Raw genomic sequence first — 16,484 nt, forward strand, 5'->3', positions numbered from 1 at the left:
TAATACCTTCGGTTTTCTGGCAAAAAGCTAGTGGTTGCAGTGAGGAAATACAGTTCATCTTCTAGGAAGATAATTATTAAACAAGCCCTTAAAAAATACCAGCTTATTTGCTGCTGTTCTTTTAAAAGCTGTATTCAGATCAATCAACTGTTACTGTTAAATTCAGCTGTCCCATTCATTTAGGAAAGTTAGATCTGCAATTAAATAGGCTGGTGGTCTGTTTTAAAATATACAGCATTGTTTTGTCAGTTTTAAACTATGGTCATGCTAATGTTTAAGAGGATAGCGTTCTGTTTAGAGAACAGCTCAAGACCTGCCTATAGACCACACATGATGCACAAATACTGCCAAGTGCTCTTGTGTTTGTTACGCGGGAAGCTTTGCTAAGAGAAAATATGAACTGAAGTTAATGGATGCTGGTGTAAAATGCCAAGCTGCTCACTTACCAGGCAATGTTATCTAAACTAGAGGTACAAGAAAGATGCACATGTACGTACAGTAGTTGCCATCTTAAGGTTTTTTCAGGGGTGTGTGCATGCATGTGTCTTCTACGCTTCTGATAGTGTTAACATGGAAGCTTCAGGAAGCAATTTAGGTAATTTCTGTAAGCAGTTATTTACTGAACAGGAGCCTGAAGTATATCAGTTGTAGTCTGAAGTGTATCACTTGTAACCTGGGTAGTCCAGAAATGTCTTCCACAAGGAGACTATCAGGCTTATGGCCATTACATGTATTTGTTCATTTGAAGTATACTAACAATCATATTAACATAATCCATAGTTTCAATCTGAAACTGAACATAGGCCTTCAGACTACTTATCTGAACTTGTAATGGAAGTAAGTTTGGAATAGATGAGAAATTTGTAAATGCTGATGAGCTAGAGGTTCTCTTACATAGCTACAGGGCATATCTCTTTGTCCAAGTCCGTAGTGAAAGTGAGTTGTAGTTATAATGGCTTAACTGTTGTAATCAAAGATTCAAAAGGAATTTCATATTTGAACTAGAGTTGAATAAATGTAGAATAAGGTATATTTAATTAGCAACAATAGAAATGATAGTCATATTTCTGTGTATTTTTTTTAACCTGGTGTATATAGCTGTGCAACAGTCTACTTAATAGATGACCTATTTCATAAATGCAACATTACTTTTCTTGAAAATGACACGTGGAGAGTCGGGAGGCCAATGGATTTACTCCTCTGATTGCCAGTAATTAATTCTATAATACTCATTTACCAATCTCTTTGGTAAAGAGATATCAAATAACTTTACAAAAAGATTGGGTGTTGAGAGTTCCCTTGTAGATAACTTTTTGTCTCAATGTGAGAATATGTTTACATGTTGGGTTTTATATAATGTTAATCTTTCACTAATAATTTTTTTCTTTCAGGCTTCCCACTTCTTTTGGGGATTGTGGGCTCTAATTCAAGCCAAATATTCCACCATTGACTTTGATTTTCTAGGGTAAGTGTGCTTGCTACATATAATCATATAGAGTACTTGAGGCTGGAAGGGACGTGTGGGGCCATCTAGTCCAACATTCCAGCTGTCAGAAACAGAGATCTGAGCAACAGACCTGATCTATGTGATCACACTGTAACTCTTAATTTTTAAGTGAAAACAAGACAGTAAAAGCTGTCTTGTCTGTAATTTTTGTTGCTGAAAGTTCTCTAAATTAGTATGTACCCTGGGCCAAAACACATAGTATAACAAGGCAAGGAACATGTAGAGGGGTAAATGTTTTTGAGCATTGAGTGTGGGTTGTTTTTTTTTTTTTTTTTTTTTTTTGTTGGAGGGACAATGGCATAAAAGCCAAGTTGGTCAGTGTGGAGTACTGTCTGTCAGATACAAGACCTATGTTTCCAATTGCAAGAATTAAGCAAGCAACAGGGCTCTTGTACAGAAGAGCTTGTTTCCTTCTTATTGCGTGGAGTGTTGATCTTGGAAATTCCTAATCTTTTTTTAAAGAGTCTTTGTAATGCCAATGAATGTTAAGTTCTTTTTCTTAAGACGCTGGCCAATGGTGTTCTATTTCAGGTAGATGTGTGTCTTTAGCATTTTTTTAAATGGTCTTTCATGGCAACAAGCGGAGGAATTCATCTCTCCATTGGGAACTGGGCAAGGTGATAAAATTAATCATTTCGCTTGGTAAAAGATCCCACTCAGAATTTTTTGCACTGACTAAGCCATTTTCCTAGGCTTAGTTGTTTCATTTGTAAATGAAACAAATGTGAATTTCTTCCTGTGGCTAATTATTCTCAAGTAGAAGTACTTGTTAGTAACCACTAGATGGCACAAAAACCCAAGTTAAAGCACAGGTGGTAGACCCCAAAAAAGTGTCAGTTTTTTGAATAAAATGTCGGTCTTGCAATGATCAAGATCAGTATTCCTTGGAATTGTAGTTGTCAGTTGTCAGACGGTCTAAGAACTATTAAACACGAAAACACCACCTCCGATAATCCCGGAACAACATCTGTTTTGCAAACTGCAGCAAGCTGGGAGTCGGGAGGGTGGTGAGAAAGTACTGGAATATGGTTGCTCTGTTCCTAATTTCTTCCTTTGGCAGCTGGTAAGGGTCGATGTTGGAAAGAGGGTACTGGGGTAGGTGGACTTTTCACTAGTCCTACCTCGCGTGGTTGTTTTCATGTAAGGAGTTGCCTGCTCTTAACTTCAAATCTCTCTCCCTTTGAATAGGTATGCAATTGTTCGGTTTAACCAGTACTTCAAAATGAAGTTGGAGGTCATGACATTAACTCTTCCTGAGTAATGAAGAGAAAGAAACTTGCCAAGTGGATAGACAACCCCTGAATCTTTTCTGAGAACAGATACTGGAAAAAAGCTAAACATTTGTTGAAGTTCTGTAATGCTCACTTGGTGGTTCTTGCTTTATAAATAATGCCTCTAAACAGTCCTTCAATGTTAAATTTAATATGAAGAGCATACGTACTGCTGTTGATATAAAACGGATTAGAAACTTGCTAAATCTATAAAAAGTTGTAGAAATGGCAATTTAATCCTTCTTTGTAATTTAACATATGTTGTATGTGAATTATTTATTATAAGTTTAACATGATTCCATTGCTGCTTTCATCAGTTTTTGTAAAAGTTGGGTGCAGACAGTGAAGTTGTTCCAAGGGATTCGTTTAACAACGTATTTTATTGAAGTTGCATTAACTTATATTAAAGAAAACATGGTCAGAGAATATTAACCTTTTAGATGTATACAGGCAAAATATGAGCGATAATAGACTTGAGATCACCAGTGTGCTGTAACTAGGGAAAAAGCTTAGGGTGATCTTTATTTTTTTCCCGCTTTTTTAAAAAATAAAAAGGTAGCTTTCCATATGATGGTACTTTTCTTTCGTATAAGAATCAACCAGCTTGCTGAAATGATAAATAACGTTTTGATTTTTTCCTTCTTGATGCATTAAGCTGTAGAAATGTTAAAGTTCTGTGGCCATCAGATTCTTTGAGGAGATACGTACCATCATAGTGTTAGATGGACAACGTACCATCTCTAACTTCTGTGGGAAAGCTGCTTGTTTATGAAGTGTACTTTTAAAGCAAAAGACCACTATTCCAAATCTATATTCCTTTTTGAAACTTGATTCTAAATTTGAACACTATTCTGGTGTCTGTATTTGATGTGCTTCAGCAGTATCTAGCGGAACGGACTATTGAACGGAAGATTAGTGAACAGAGATCCTGTTGCACTGGGGAGCAAGACACTTAGGTTTACAGTTCGTGTATTGTTGACATCTTTCTGCTTTGTCATCTTCTAACCTTGGATTCCAGTCTTAAATGCTTGGTCCTGTAGTTGCAGATTCTGGTATGTCTGTTATTTGGTATTTTTGTTGTTTTGTGTTTTTTTCTGTGGCAGCAAATTACTTTTCAAAGTCTCCAGTTTTGAAGGATAATGTGGAAAAGTATATGACTTGAACAATGGGGCTTTGATCATCACACACGTTTCCTTATTTCTTAAAGCTATTATACCAAGAATGGTCTGGATTACAAAATGTGAATTGAAAAGAAAATGTTTACTTAAAACAATGTGTACGTTTGAGTGGAAAAGAGGCTTTAAGTCTGAAGGGGGGCGGGGGCGGGGGGGGGGGGGGGAGGAGAAACCCACAACAAAAATAAAACCCAACAATGCAGTATGGAGTTGGGCAGGCATGTACTCAACTCTCATTATACTCTGAAAAACTTTGCACTTTGGTCACATAAGTGCCCACATGTACAAAGTCTGTGTGTGTGCATATACACGTGCAAACACAAACTTACCTGAAGAGTAAATATTATGGGGAGTCTGTTGTACAGACTCCAGCAAAGATATTTATTCAAAATTGCTTTATGGCACACTGGTGTGTGTGTATGTGTATATACATATACACATATATACACATATGTGCTTTACAAAAGCTTGGATTGATTCAGGACAAAGAAAATTGATGTGAATGAAAAACTTTCACCTTGAAAGACCATTTTGAATGGCATTCTGTTATTTTACAAAAGCAAGGTTTGGGATTTTTTTCCTCTTAACTTGTTTATATTCATCTCTGAATGTTTCCAATTTTATTTTATTTTATTTCCTTCAGTCAAAACCTTAGAAATCCTAATACAAATGGGAGAACTGAGATTTTTTTGTAACTTGAAATTAGGTAACCATGATCGCTAGCATTTGTTAGCTGGAGGCTACTATCCTGGAAAAATTTTCTTGGTGGTTAAATAGAAACAAATAGCTAAAATAGACATTTATATTTTCCTCTGTAGCAGTTATCAAGGGTGTTGCTAGAGCTCATGAAAGCACCGAAGACTTTAATTTTTTGTACTTTCTCCCTGTTGTGATATTATTGACATATGTTGAATAATACCCTGCTGTCTTGGTAGTCCCTTTCAGTTCAGCAAGATATGCTTGGAAGTAAGCTTGATAAAGATTTGTGAACTCTTATTACTGTTTTGTTCAAGTGATGGCTTTATTTCTGGCACTGTAGCTTTGTATTTGTGAAATATTTGAAAAAGGCTGTGAAGTTCACTTGGTCTTGGGAAATCCAACACTTGACAGATCCTAGCTTTCCCAACAGTTGGCAATCCACATTCCCTTTTCAGGTACCAGTACTATTTACGTTTGGAGTTAGTGTAATTTTTTTCAGTAGTATTTTTTTGTATAGCTCAAGTAGCAATAACTGTAGGAGTGGAAGCTTGCTTCTGCAGAACCAAAGCTCTTCATGAGTGCAGCTCAATCTCATTCTTGTGGAGTGAAGTTCCACTGAATCCTGTAAAAGCACTTTGAAGCAGATAGTAAATACTGCAAGCTTTTCCTGAGCCACTTCGAAGAAGCACAAGGATTATCACAGGTTACAGTGGTTGACTTTGCAGTGCTGGTAGAGGCTTTCATTTTGCATGTTGAAATTAATTTTACACACTTCAATGCTGCTTTGCATCAGCTTTCTTTCAAGACAAGTGCAGGTTAAAAGAATTCCTGATAAGTTCTGAGGAAATACTGTAAAACATTTTCCAAAATGAAATGCCAGTTACCTTCAGCCTTGGTCCACATCCGTTTGAGCCAGTAGCACTCAGATATTCTCACTTGCTAAGGAATATCCACAGGTGTGTGAAGTTTGAAGCAGTAGCTTGCAATAGCATTGCAGATTACAAGGTGGCTTGAAACTGTGAATACAGGACATTCTGAATGTAAGTTCGGTACTAGAGCACCAAACTAGAGAACATGTACTTGTTTCAGTTAATTTATCTCAGTCTCCTTAATAGCAATGTTGAGATATTTGAAGGAGGACAAAAAAATGACTGAGCTCTAGAAACATCCTTAAGTAGTTTTGACTGTGACTTGCCAAGAAGATCTTCTGTTGCCTTTATGTTAAGCTGAGGGCATGAATGCCAAAATTAATAATTCTTACTGTAGTTAAACCCATACTGTAAATATAAAGAGGATTATTAGTAATGGCATTCTTGCATAAATAGCATCAAGTCAATAGACCATAGCGGCCTGGTTGCTTTTGTAAAGCAGAATAGTGTGAATTTTTTTCTTCTCATTTCTGCAGTCAGATCTGGCTAATCCATGCCTAATTTCATAAGTTACCTAAGCATTAAAGGTTTCTGAATGATAACTAGTCTCTTCTCACATAATTTTAAATTCCTTCACTTACACCTCTTGATTTGCATTTTAAAAGGACGTACCGAATTTGCATTAACCAGGTCTGACTGTGTATGTATATACAACAGTGTAAATAACCATTTGTAAATTAGTGTGAATTGTATTGTATCTTGCATTTATGGACTTGTGTATTGCATTGTATTCTCTCCTATTTTGTAGAAATTTTGATGTAAAGAAGAAATCTAACTCTGTGTGCGGACTTCTTTTGTTAACTTGACCTGTAACAGAACATAATAGTTTTATGTTAAGGTATCCATTTATAACCTTGAGCATCCAGTGTCTTTTTTTCCCCGTTAGCTTTTTTTGACATCTTGCTCTTGGGAACGATTCCGGGAATAAAGGAATTTATACAGTACTAACATGAAGAGAAAGTCTATTCTAATAATAGGGCAAACTATGTGTCAGAGGTACCTGTAGTACCTGTGGTATAAGGAAGGCTGTTAAAATTGTTTACTTAAACTTCCAAAAATTTCCTGTACAGTCTTGAATGCTGGTGACTTCTAAACATAAGCGTGTGGAATTGAAGTACTCCTGAAGCGCGCGCTCCCGTGGTGACAGCAATTGAGTTAGTTGTGGTAGAAGTCCCCCACCTTAAATGTTTTTGGTGGATATAGCCTTATAATAGGAATAGTTGCTAACTCGTAAATGCTTATAATAAATGCCCAAATCAGTGAAATAGTTCTGCCAGTCATTTTCCTCGACACTAGAACTATTGGTGGCCCCTTTAGACTATTTGAAACTTACCTGAGGTATTTTCCCTGTGTGCCATTCCTTCCACCTCCTCCCCGTGCCCACAACCCTACTTCATTAGGGGAAACAAGACTAGAAACAGCTTCCTTTCCATACTTAATCATCACTGCTTCCTTTTTGACTAAGATTGTGTTTGTTTTGTCAGTACATGACTTCCTATCAGATTTTTTTGTGTAGGAAGTCCCTTCCTGAAGAGGCCTTTAATCTTGGAAGCATAGAGATAATGAAGCACAGCTTTCCCCAAATGCCCAACTGTATTTCATTACTGTTGCCTTTCACTGTCTGTTTTGAACTCCATAGTGTCCTTCAAGCTGTTAGTTTATTCTTGTCACTGTTGTGTTTAATAACTCTGCGGGAAAATACAGGTGTGCAGATCTCGCTGTCCATCTGACAAATTGATCTTGATGCAGTTTGTACCTCCTGTCAGCTTTACCTGCACCGGGGGGAAGGTACGCGTGCTTATCCGTGTTGACACTTGTAAGTTACTAGGGTCCTGGGAAGTGAGTTTATCAAAGAAATACTGGTCAGGAGGGGAGGGATGGGCTCAGTAAATATAAGTAAAAGGAAATCATTCACATGGAAGCTTAAGCTTTTGATGTAGTATTGGATATGCTTATTTACTTGCATGATTTAAGGACAAGAGCAAATTGTGAAGAGTAAAGTTTGTTTCAAGATGACGTTCAGATTTTTTTTTTAAAGCCTTTGGTAGCTAACAAAAGCTTGCAAAATAGTCTCTTGTTACTCCTACTGAAAGAAAGCTTTAAAAAAAAAAAAAAATGGGTAACTTTCTGATTAAACAAAACTTTTGTTCTGTAACCGCGTGGAATACAATGTCCTGCTTGGGGTAGTCCTTCCTGTAGTTTGCAGGGGAGGCTGATCACATCTAGCCTGTCAGTGTTTGAGGTGGCTGCCTATTCTTGGTGTGTTTTAATGGTTTTGTATTGTTCACTGTGTTCTTGGATGCCTTCTAAGGTATGCTAGATTACTAAATGACTGGAATTAGCTACTGTCTCCTGTCATCTCTTCCTCACCAGGCAGGCTGTAGTTACAGCAGTCTCTATATGCAAGGCTGATGTTGAGCAGTCTTGCAGCTGATTCTTTCCCCAACTTTTTATGACTGTGGGCCGCAAGCTGATTGTTTTCATTAGCGGTGAAAGATACGAAAAGCCACAACCTTTGGTCCTGTGCAAGGTAGGTGTTCTGTTCGCCAGCCACACAACCTCTAGGAAAGGGGCTCTCAGCAGTGAGAAACCACACAAATCCAGGTGGGACATGTTGGAGGAAACCAAACTTTGTGGCTTACAGACCTCTGGAGTGGAAAGGAAAACGTGTGAAATGTTTGCATGTGCCAGTTGTATGGAGGTGCTCTATTTAAGTGATCTGGTGAGACACTGCAAAAAGCATGGTTTGATTTTTTTTTTTTTTTAAAGTGACTTTTCCAATTGGTCTGATTTGTAGAGATTAAGTTCCTGTGATTAGGAAACCAGTCAGCCTGGGGGGAGAGGGAAGAAACGTTCCAAAAGACTGTTAAAAAAAAAAAAAAAAAACAAAACAAACAAACCAACCAAAACAACCAAACCCTATGCAGTTGATTAATTTGCAACACTTAAGTGTGTGTTGGGTTTTTCTGTGCACTTAATAGTATAGGTGGTGATCTGCACCAGAATCTTTAATAAAGGGTTTTATTATTATTGTGAAGTGTCGGAAAGCTGACTGGAATGGCCCCGAAGCCCATCATGATCGCAGAACAGGGGGCCAGACTTCAGATGACCACACTTCTGGTTCAGGGTTTTACGTTGGCTGTTTCTGTAGCTGCCTATAATTGTTGAGCTGCTGTCTCGGGTTCCCTGCGGTGTGAAAATCTTAGTTCATGGACTTCCCAAATACGCCTGATTTGATGCTTATAGAGGGATGACAGAGAAAACTTGCTGGAACTTAGAAGTTGTATGAACATTTAGAAAGCAAACAAGTTACCTGGAATCTAGCAAGCTTTGAAAATAAATGCTGAAATAACTTCAGGTACTGCCCCAGCCTATTTTTGTGGTATTGCAGCTGCGTTTTTTTCTAAGTGTTTTTTTTTCCCCACATAGAGATCCATGCAAAACACAAGATGAAAGAGACCATGGAAGAGAAACATGAAAAATGTTGTATACAATGCCATAAAATGCCATGTGAACTGGAAAAAAGTATATGTTCCTAAGCTTTTGGTAGTAGTAATTAAGTGTTATCAAAAATGGTAGGTGTCAAGTCTTTCGTGTGTGAAAGAAATTTTTTTTTTGTAGAAATGTTCCTTTTAACATTTTGTATCTCAGATGCAGTCTGTGGTAGTTAATGCTGCTTTGTACACAAGTGCTTTGAATAGTCTCAGAACCGAGAATGTATCCAATCTTTCTTAAATATGACTTAAAGTTAGACTCATTGGTTCTGTCTTGAGCCTCTTAACCCAGCTATCTAAGACCCTTTAAATACTTGCAGAAACAGGGCCATAGTGTATTAGGGAGATACTCAGTTTTGTGGCATTTTTTTGTTACTGCATATTTTTCAGTGTTCTTTTAAACATGAGTCCATTTATGTCCTGTGAATAAAATAAGCTCAATTTACAAATAAGCCTTTGTCATCTTCCAGCACTGTCACCCCCGCAAAAGTCCCCATCACCCTTCTTGTGTGTTGTGGAGTTTAGATGCATCATTTATCCATTGGAGTGAATCGTATTTCTTTTGAACTAAATGTTATCAAAGCTATTATAAGGCCTTCTACCACTGATTAAATGAAGTAATGTACCTTTCAAAGAGATTTATATTGTGTAAATAATTTCAAACTGCGACAATAAAGTTTGTTTCTAACTGCACTGCTGGCATATATCGTGATGATTTTGCTTTCCCCAGGTTTGAAAGCACTTGTTAGGGAATACTTGGCACTTAATATGGAATACTTAAGAGTTCTTAAAAGGCTTTTGACTTGTGTTAAAACGCATACCTCTTTCTGGGATTAACAACGGGGCTAAAAAGAAATACTTTGAGCCGCTATTTGGCTCTGGCTCGCACAAAGTTAGATCTTTTAACAGCTCTGCATTTAAATAGGCTTGGTCATTGACAACTAGAATTGCACATCTGGGAGGCAGGAATTAGATGGAACCTGGCTGTCGGTAGGAATTAGTGCAGGAAAACATGCAAAGTTTGGGCTGCTCTGAAGTTTAATTTCTGCAGAATAAGGGCTGTGTTGACTACGTGGGCCCCGTTTCACAGGCTGATCCGTGACGCTGGGGAAAGGCTCCGCATCCAGCGCTAGTGGCACAATGCTCGAGGCTTGCTGGGGCGTTAACTGGGATGTTACCATGTATGTCAACAAAACTCGGCTTCCTCCTCCTTGGCTGCGCACCCTAAAGAGAATGATTTCACCAAGATACAGATTTTCCTTGGGCTTGAGTTACCCTCTGCAGTTGCCCGCAGTGAATTTATTGAGGAAAACATTTCTTGGGCCAAAGCGTGCGCTCCGTTGTGTACCTGCCGTCCTCCTCACTGCAAAGGGGCCTTTCCTCCATGCGCCAAATACGAAATTTTGGTCTTGTTCGTAGTGAGCTTAATTAAGGAGTTACCAGAGTTTGTGTGTATGTAGTAAGGGACAGATAGAACAAGCAAATAAAGCAACACCTTACAAAAAAGTTCTGCCAAGTGCAAAAACAGATTAATCTTTGGGCTAAGAAAAAGCATGGACCCAGTGCTGTAGGGGACTGGAGCCTTGAGCCCCATGCGTCTTTGCTTAAATAGGTTTTCGCAAGTAGAAATTCCTTCTTAATCTGCAAGGCCTCCACCTCTTAATTCTGTTTTCTGGAAGTGTAATGATCACGCAGTAATACTCTATCTGCACAGCTGCTCTGGCCTGAGATTCTGAAACGCTCCGAGCGTCGCTGCCTCTCGTTGACCTGAACGCGTGGCCCGTTTCCATTGGGCTTTTTGCTGCTGAAGTAGTGCTGCTACAGAATGGGGGAACTGAAGAATTGTTGTTCAGTTTAATAGGAAATACTCAGGCGATGACGGGATATCTAGGGTTACTTGTCCTTACTGATTTGCTGCTTAGTGCCAAGAGCTGGTGTTTCTCTGGCATCCACTGCCCAAATCCTCAAAACTTTCCACGGGGCTAGCTTGTGGCTACTCTTTGTTCACTGTTGTAACTGGAGTGAAAAGGAGATCTCCTGTGCTGATGAACCAATCCATCATAACATGGAATCTTTCTTTTCTCCCCCAGGTAAAAATCCTTCACTCACAACTTGGCCAGAAAATGCAGAGCAAGTTCTTACTGAGCTAGAAGTTCAGTGGGAAGTAATGAGGTTTTTTGAGGCCACCCCAGAAAATAAGGTCCTGAATAGGTTATTTATTTTTCTCAAGATAAAGAGCCAAACTACAGGCATAAATAGGAGGGAAAACAACGGCATGTGTAGTGGACTTCAATACGTAATGTATTTAAATGTCAGCTATATAAAATGTGCGTTCCTAGGAGTTTCCCCGAGTGAAATCAAAATAGCACGTTTACCCTTAATAACAATAGAACGCTGATTTGTGTTATATAGAATGCAAATAGGTTTATAGGTTAATAAATATATTAAATAGAAGGCTTTACTCCCATTAGCACTGCCGAGTCAAGCTGCGTGAGAGTGCACTGGAATCTGTTTGATGCACAGCCGTGGGTGTGCGCTGCCCATGGTCCCCTTTCAGGAGCTCCGCTTGCTACTGAACAGGTAGGGAAGGCTTTTTTAAGCCCCAGGGTGTGCTTTTATTGCTGATGTGTAGGGACAAAAATGTTTCTTTAATCAGGAACTGGCTTTGAGACGGGAGTGCGAACCTCTTGTGCGTACTCTTCTGGAAGCCTTCCTTGAGACTCCAGACTTAAGCCGCTAACCATGACTTGTTTCCTTCCCATCTCCTGTTAATATTCCCTAAAATTAATCTGCAGTTTATCCTCATCCCGGTCTCTTGCCATGCTATTTAGAATAAAGCTCCTCATCTGGTTTTTAAGTTTTTAGGAGTGTGAAAGGAGCAACACATAAAATTGTTCAAATGGTAGCAGTCACCTGAGAGGCCAAAGGTGGTGTCTAACTTCACATGATGTTGTGACCGACTGGCGCCAGTCAGAAGTGTGGCTCTTACTTTGTTGTCGCTCTTTTCTGTGGATGCCTTTATTTCTCTGCGCCCCGTGATGCGCAGAGCGGGATGATAGACTCCAGCACTTACCCGCAGATGGCAATGGAGCTGCAGACTGTGTCTCATTGTTGAAGAAGCTTTTCAAGACAGCTTATTTTTCTAGTACAGCACGTCATGTGTTGAGTTAAGCAGGAAAAAGGGTATTCTTTTATCTCTCAGTGAGTTGCAGCCAAGATCTGTAATTGCCTTGCTCTTAATGTTGCGTAACTGTTAACTAGACTCAAGCCAAGCATTAATGAATTTCATCAGAACTTCATTTTTTAATGAGCATCATTAATCGTTAGTCATGCGTGCTACAACCTACACTTCTCTAAAGTGGGGGTTTGCCAATCGTGTCGCGCTATAAAAACAGCAGCATATTTCCCCCAGATTTTATCAGTAAAATAACAACAAGAAAAGACCATGGAGGGAGTGAGACCAAAAATTTATTTGACCTTTTAAATACTTAAGATGCTCTCTGAAAGTTGGTCTGAAGCTTCAGCTTGTGAGCAGCTGCTGCCCCACTTTTCTCTGGGCTGTGGTAATACTGGGAGAGCTCTTGGGAGAGCTGCTGGGGGCCGAAATGGATCTCACCTACCAAACTCCAGTTGCTCCAAGCTACAGTGTTCATCCGGCCTCTTCAGATGGACTCACTGGGCTTCCTCTGGCTCTTGTTACAAAATTCAGCCAAGCTTTTAAGGTAAAACTTATTTTCAGGCTTGGAAAAATGATGACTAGGGATCTACCGGCTAGTCTTTACCCCTTTGGATTGTGCAACGGGATGCGTCTAAAAGCTAGAGAAGGAGCATCAGGTTCCTGACTGTCCTGGCGTGCTTGTCCAGATTTAGCAACCCTGGTAACTGGTCAGTGGTGATGTTTTATCTGCACCGACCAGCCTTGCAGCTCCTTCATACTCCCTCTGTATAAACTGGAGCTGACTAACTTGCAGAGGTGGGTGAATTAAGTTGTCACGCAGGTGTTAGACTGGTGGAGCTTTACAAGAAACAAAAGCTTTTCCCTGTTGCGTGTAGTAGAAACGCATGACTACTTGTAACTCTGGCCTCTCTCACTGCAGATGCTGATTAGTAGCAAGATTTTAGAAGCAGGTTAAAACAACCAAAACTAGTCAAATTGTGTCTAATAATACTGCACAACAATGAAAAAGTATTTTCTGTTTCTTAGGCACCAGACCAAGACAAGGTTTTACCCTAATCTTAACCTGTGTGAATACTAATGTTTGTGGTTCAAACAGAGGAGTTTAAGGTAGTGGTCTATAGGGGTAAGAGTAAAAGAAGGGATCTTCATTTGCAGAGATCAGAAAGAAGGGTGTGCCTCACTGATGGGAGAAGGAGGAGGAGGAGGAGGAGGAGCTAGCATCATGGAGGAGAAAGATGAGGAAAAGAGAATGGAAGAAAGAGTGATTAATGAAAAGATGTACTGACATGGGCGACAGTGGAGCGCTAAAAAAATGGGGACATGAAATAAAGGGAGCACCCAAGATGAAGAGGAGAAGATATTGATTAGAGTGGCGAGAATAAATCAGAGGTTTGCTGCAAATAATCAGTTTGCAGCTGAGAAAAAAATGGAGACCTCCTTATGAAGGTGTCATAGTTAACTTACTTTATTGTTTCTCTGGCATATATTATCAAAAGCAGTGGTGGTTTTAGATATTTTTGTTTGAATGCCTAATTGGAGATCCAGCAGTGTTCAGGGCAGCTTGCTACAGTGTCCCAAAACCAGGTCTACTTGCAAGTTCTGAGCTTCACATTTTGGAAGTGTATTTATTCATTAGATGAAGGGATCCTTTCAACTGTTTATGATTCTCTAGGCCAAAAACTTGAGAGGAAAAAATAGAAATGCATGCAGGAGATAATTCTCCAGTGTGAGTGCACATTTAGTCCTAGAACAACTCTTTGAATAAAACACAACTGTTGCTATTTATGTTGTGTTAACACGAATCTGAAGGCCTGTACCCAACCTTTACCTAGCCCAGCTGATGACACAAAAGTTTGAGGAGGAAATAAAAAGGCAGAAAGTAACCTCATAGGTCACCTCAAATAAAGCAAGAATATTTGGGACAGAAGGGTTTCTCTCAATGTTTAGCTGCTTTTGGCTTGAGCATTGCAGAATTCCTCCTAGCTTATTTTCTATGGCTGAGTAGCAAAACCTGCTGCAGCTGGCTTTATGGGTTGTGAATCAAAAAGACCGAGATTTTAGTAATTTGCTGGTTAATACCCATTCCGGGGTGCGCGTGTGTGCAGTGAGAGTGCTGTAAATATCACGTCTTTCTTTGTATAACCTGGTCCTCAGTGAGGGAAGCCGGAGAAAACTGGCAGGGAGAGATGGCTGAGAAATTCAGCTTATGAGAAATAACGTATGGATTGCATCAATGAATTGGTGAGATGGAGGCTACTGAAATCACTTCTTCGTGCCAAGGTTTTGTAAGTCGTGTCATTCAGTATCCTGATTTATGGCTGCTTCGCTTGAGAAGTACATGCCTGTGGTAGGATATTGCAGGTGCAGAATTACTTTGAGTGGCAAAAATAAGTGATATTTTAAACTTTGCCACTGAGTAATGTTATTGTTGCCATGTTACGTTTCATAATGCTGGACCAAATAGTGTATTACTGCTGCTTTCGATCTTCCTTTGGGCTGTGAGCAAATATACATATTAACCGCTGGGTTCGCTAGCAGGAATGTGTATCCGACTGAGCAACTGATTCAGTTTAATACCTTGCTCTGATATGAACCTGTTAACTAACCTGATTTGGGCCGATCTTGCTTTCTCCATTTCTCTTTTCCTGCCATATTTGGTGTATTTAGATTGCCCAAGTCCTAGATTTGTCCTAGATGCTGTGATAAACACTGGCAGGAGTCCCCTGTGTCAGACATACAAACAGCTACTACTGTCACAATTAAAACAAGCAAATTCTTTTCTTTATATATAATTCTGTATAACAAGTATAACACACAAAATTAATGCAAACAATGTCAACTTAATATACCTATACATTTATTAAATATGATTAAACCTATTAATATACATAGCATAGAATATATATTCTTCTGTATGCTACATTATATCTGTTACTATGTATTACATTATAATTGCATTATACATTATTACATGTATTATTACATGCACTATAATAACGTAATTAATTAAATTCATTAAAAGCCATCCTACTCTATAAGCAAAACAAAAACTTCTAAAACTGAAAAGCATGATTAGATTTTGAGAGCTGAAAATACCAGAAGCTGATATACATGATTTTCTATCATTGTATCTGTTGTTAGACTTAGTTGTGAACAATGTTCTACTACAGACATCAGTCCTAACCAGTATCTATCATGTGTACATTAAATGGAGCAAAAAAACCAGCTGGCTGGCAAATATAATTTTCTTGCCATGGGAAATGATCTGAAATTGCAAAATGTTATCTTACTGTCATATTGTTCTGCAAAGAAACACATGGCATAAAATAATTCCTTTCCTTCAAATAATTCAATATTTTATTCCATTCCTTCAAATAATTCAATATTTTATTTAAATACACAATATTCAAGTAATGGATGGCAGATAATATCTCTGAGTTGCACTTCCTAACTGTTGACTATATTTTTTAAATAGAGCGGTCGAACAAACATTATCTATGCTACCAATGAGCTTAGACCTCCAAAGCTGTTTTGCTTTTTACTTTGTGTGTAAACACACGCACACAGGGAAAGAGAGAGTCTTCTGCCCAAGGACTTGACAATAGAAATAAAGGTAGAAGAAGGTCCTATTCCCATTTTACAAGTAGAGAAGAACATAATAGAAATATAAATTACAAACCTAGCTTCACACAATGAGTTTTGTAGCATGAACAGGAATTAAACACAGATATGAAATTGATCAAGCTTTTCAAATACCTCTTTTTTCTCCTGAGAAAGCGGTGCTCGCTGAGACTGAAATGTTTCTACAATTATGTTCTGTTCGCTGAAAATTTCCCGAGATCTTGGGCAATGAATGAGGCACCAAGGAAGCTTTGAATCGGGAAGGAAAGCAGGTCTCTCTCTTGCATCTGCGTGAGTCCCCCTGCCATCAGGGCAGTGATTCTGGCTGGGTTCTCTTCTTCCTCCCCCTAAAATGAAGGTTAAAAACTCAGTCTTGTTAGAGTTAGTACCAACATTTTGGAAGTTGGAAATGCTTTTGTGAAATGATGTCCAGGACAGTGTTTTAAATCCAAACATCTACCTTCAACAACTGTTGAACATGATGATAAATTCATGATTTTCAGCATAATTTAAGATTCACTGACAATTTCCTGGCTATCAGATTATCTACCATATGCAAATAATTAATGTGTAGATTCACATGTGGCTATTAATAGAATACGTACTATGA

The 16,484-nt window shown here is 38.8% G+C and overlaps 1 protein-coding gene across 1 annotated transcript in view; it reads left to right on the forward strand.

The window, feature by feature from the left end:
- The window catches only part of ETNK1 (ethanolamine kinase 1), a 32,451-nt gene extending 22,714 nt beyond the window's left edge, over positions 1 to 9,737 (forward strand). The window contains exons 7-8 of the mRNA XM_082309035.1: positions 1,392 to 1,465; positions 2,696 to 9,737. Of these exons, the coding sequence (XP_082165161.1) occupies positions 1,392 to 1,465; positions 2,696 to 2,768 (147 nt within the window). The 3' untranslated portion in view covers positions 2,769 to 9,737. The remainder of the gene's footprint in view (positions 1 to 1,391; positions 1,466 to 2,695) is intronic.
- Positions 9,738 to 16,484: the final 6,747 nt, after the last annotated feature.

Source organism: Platalea leucorodia (genome assembly GCF_965183815.1).
Source record: "Platalea leucorodia genome assembly, chromosome: 4".
Lineage (NCBI taxonomy): Eukaryota > Metazoa > Chordata > Aves > Pelecaniformes > Threskiornithidae > Platalea > Platalea leucorodia.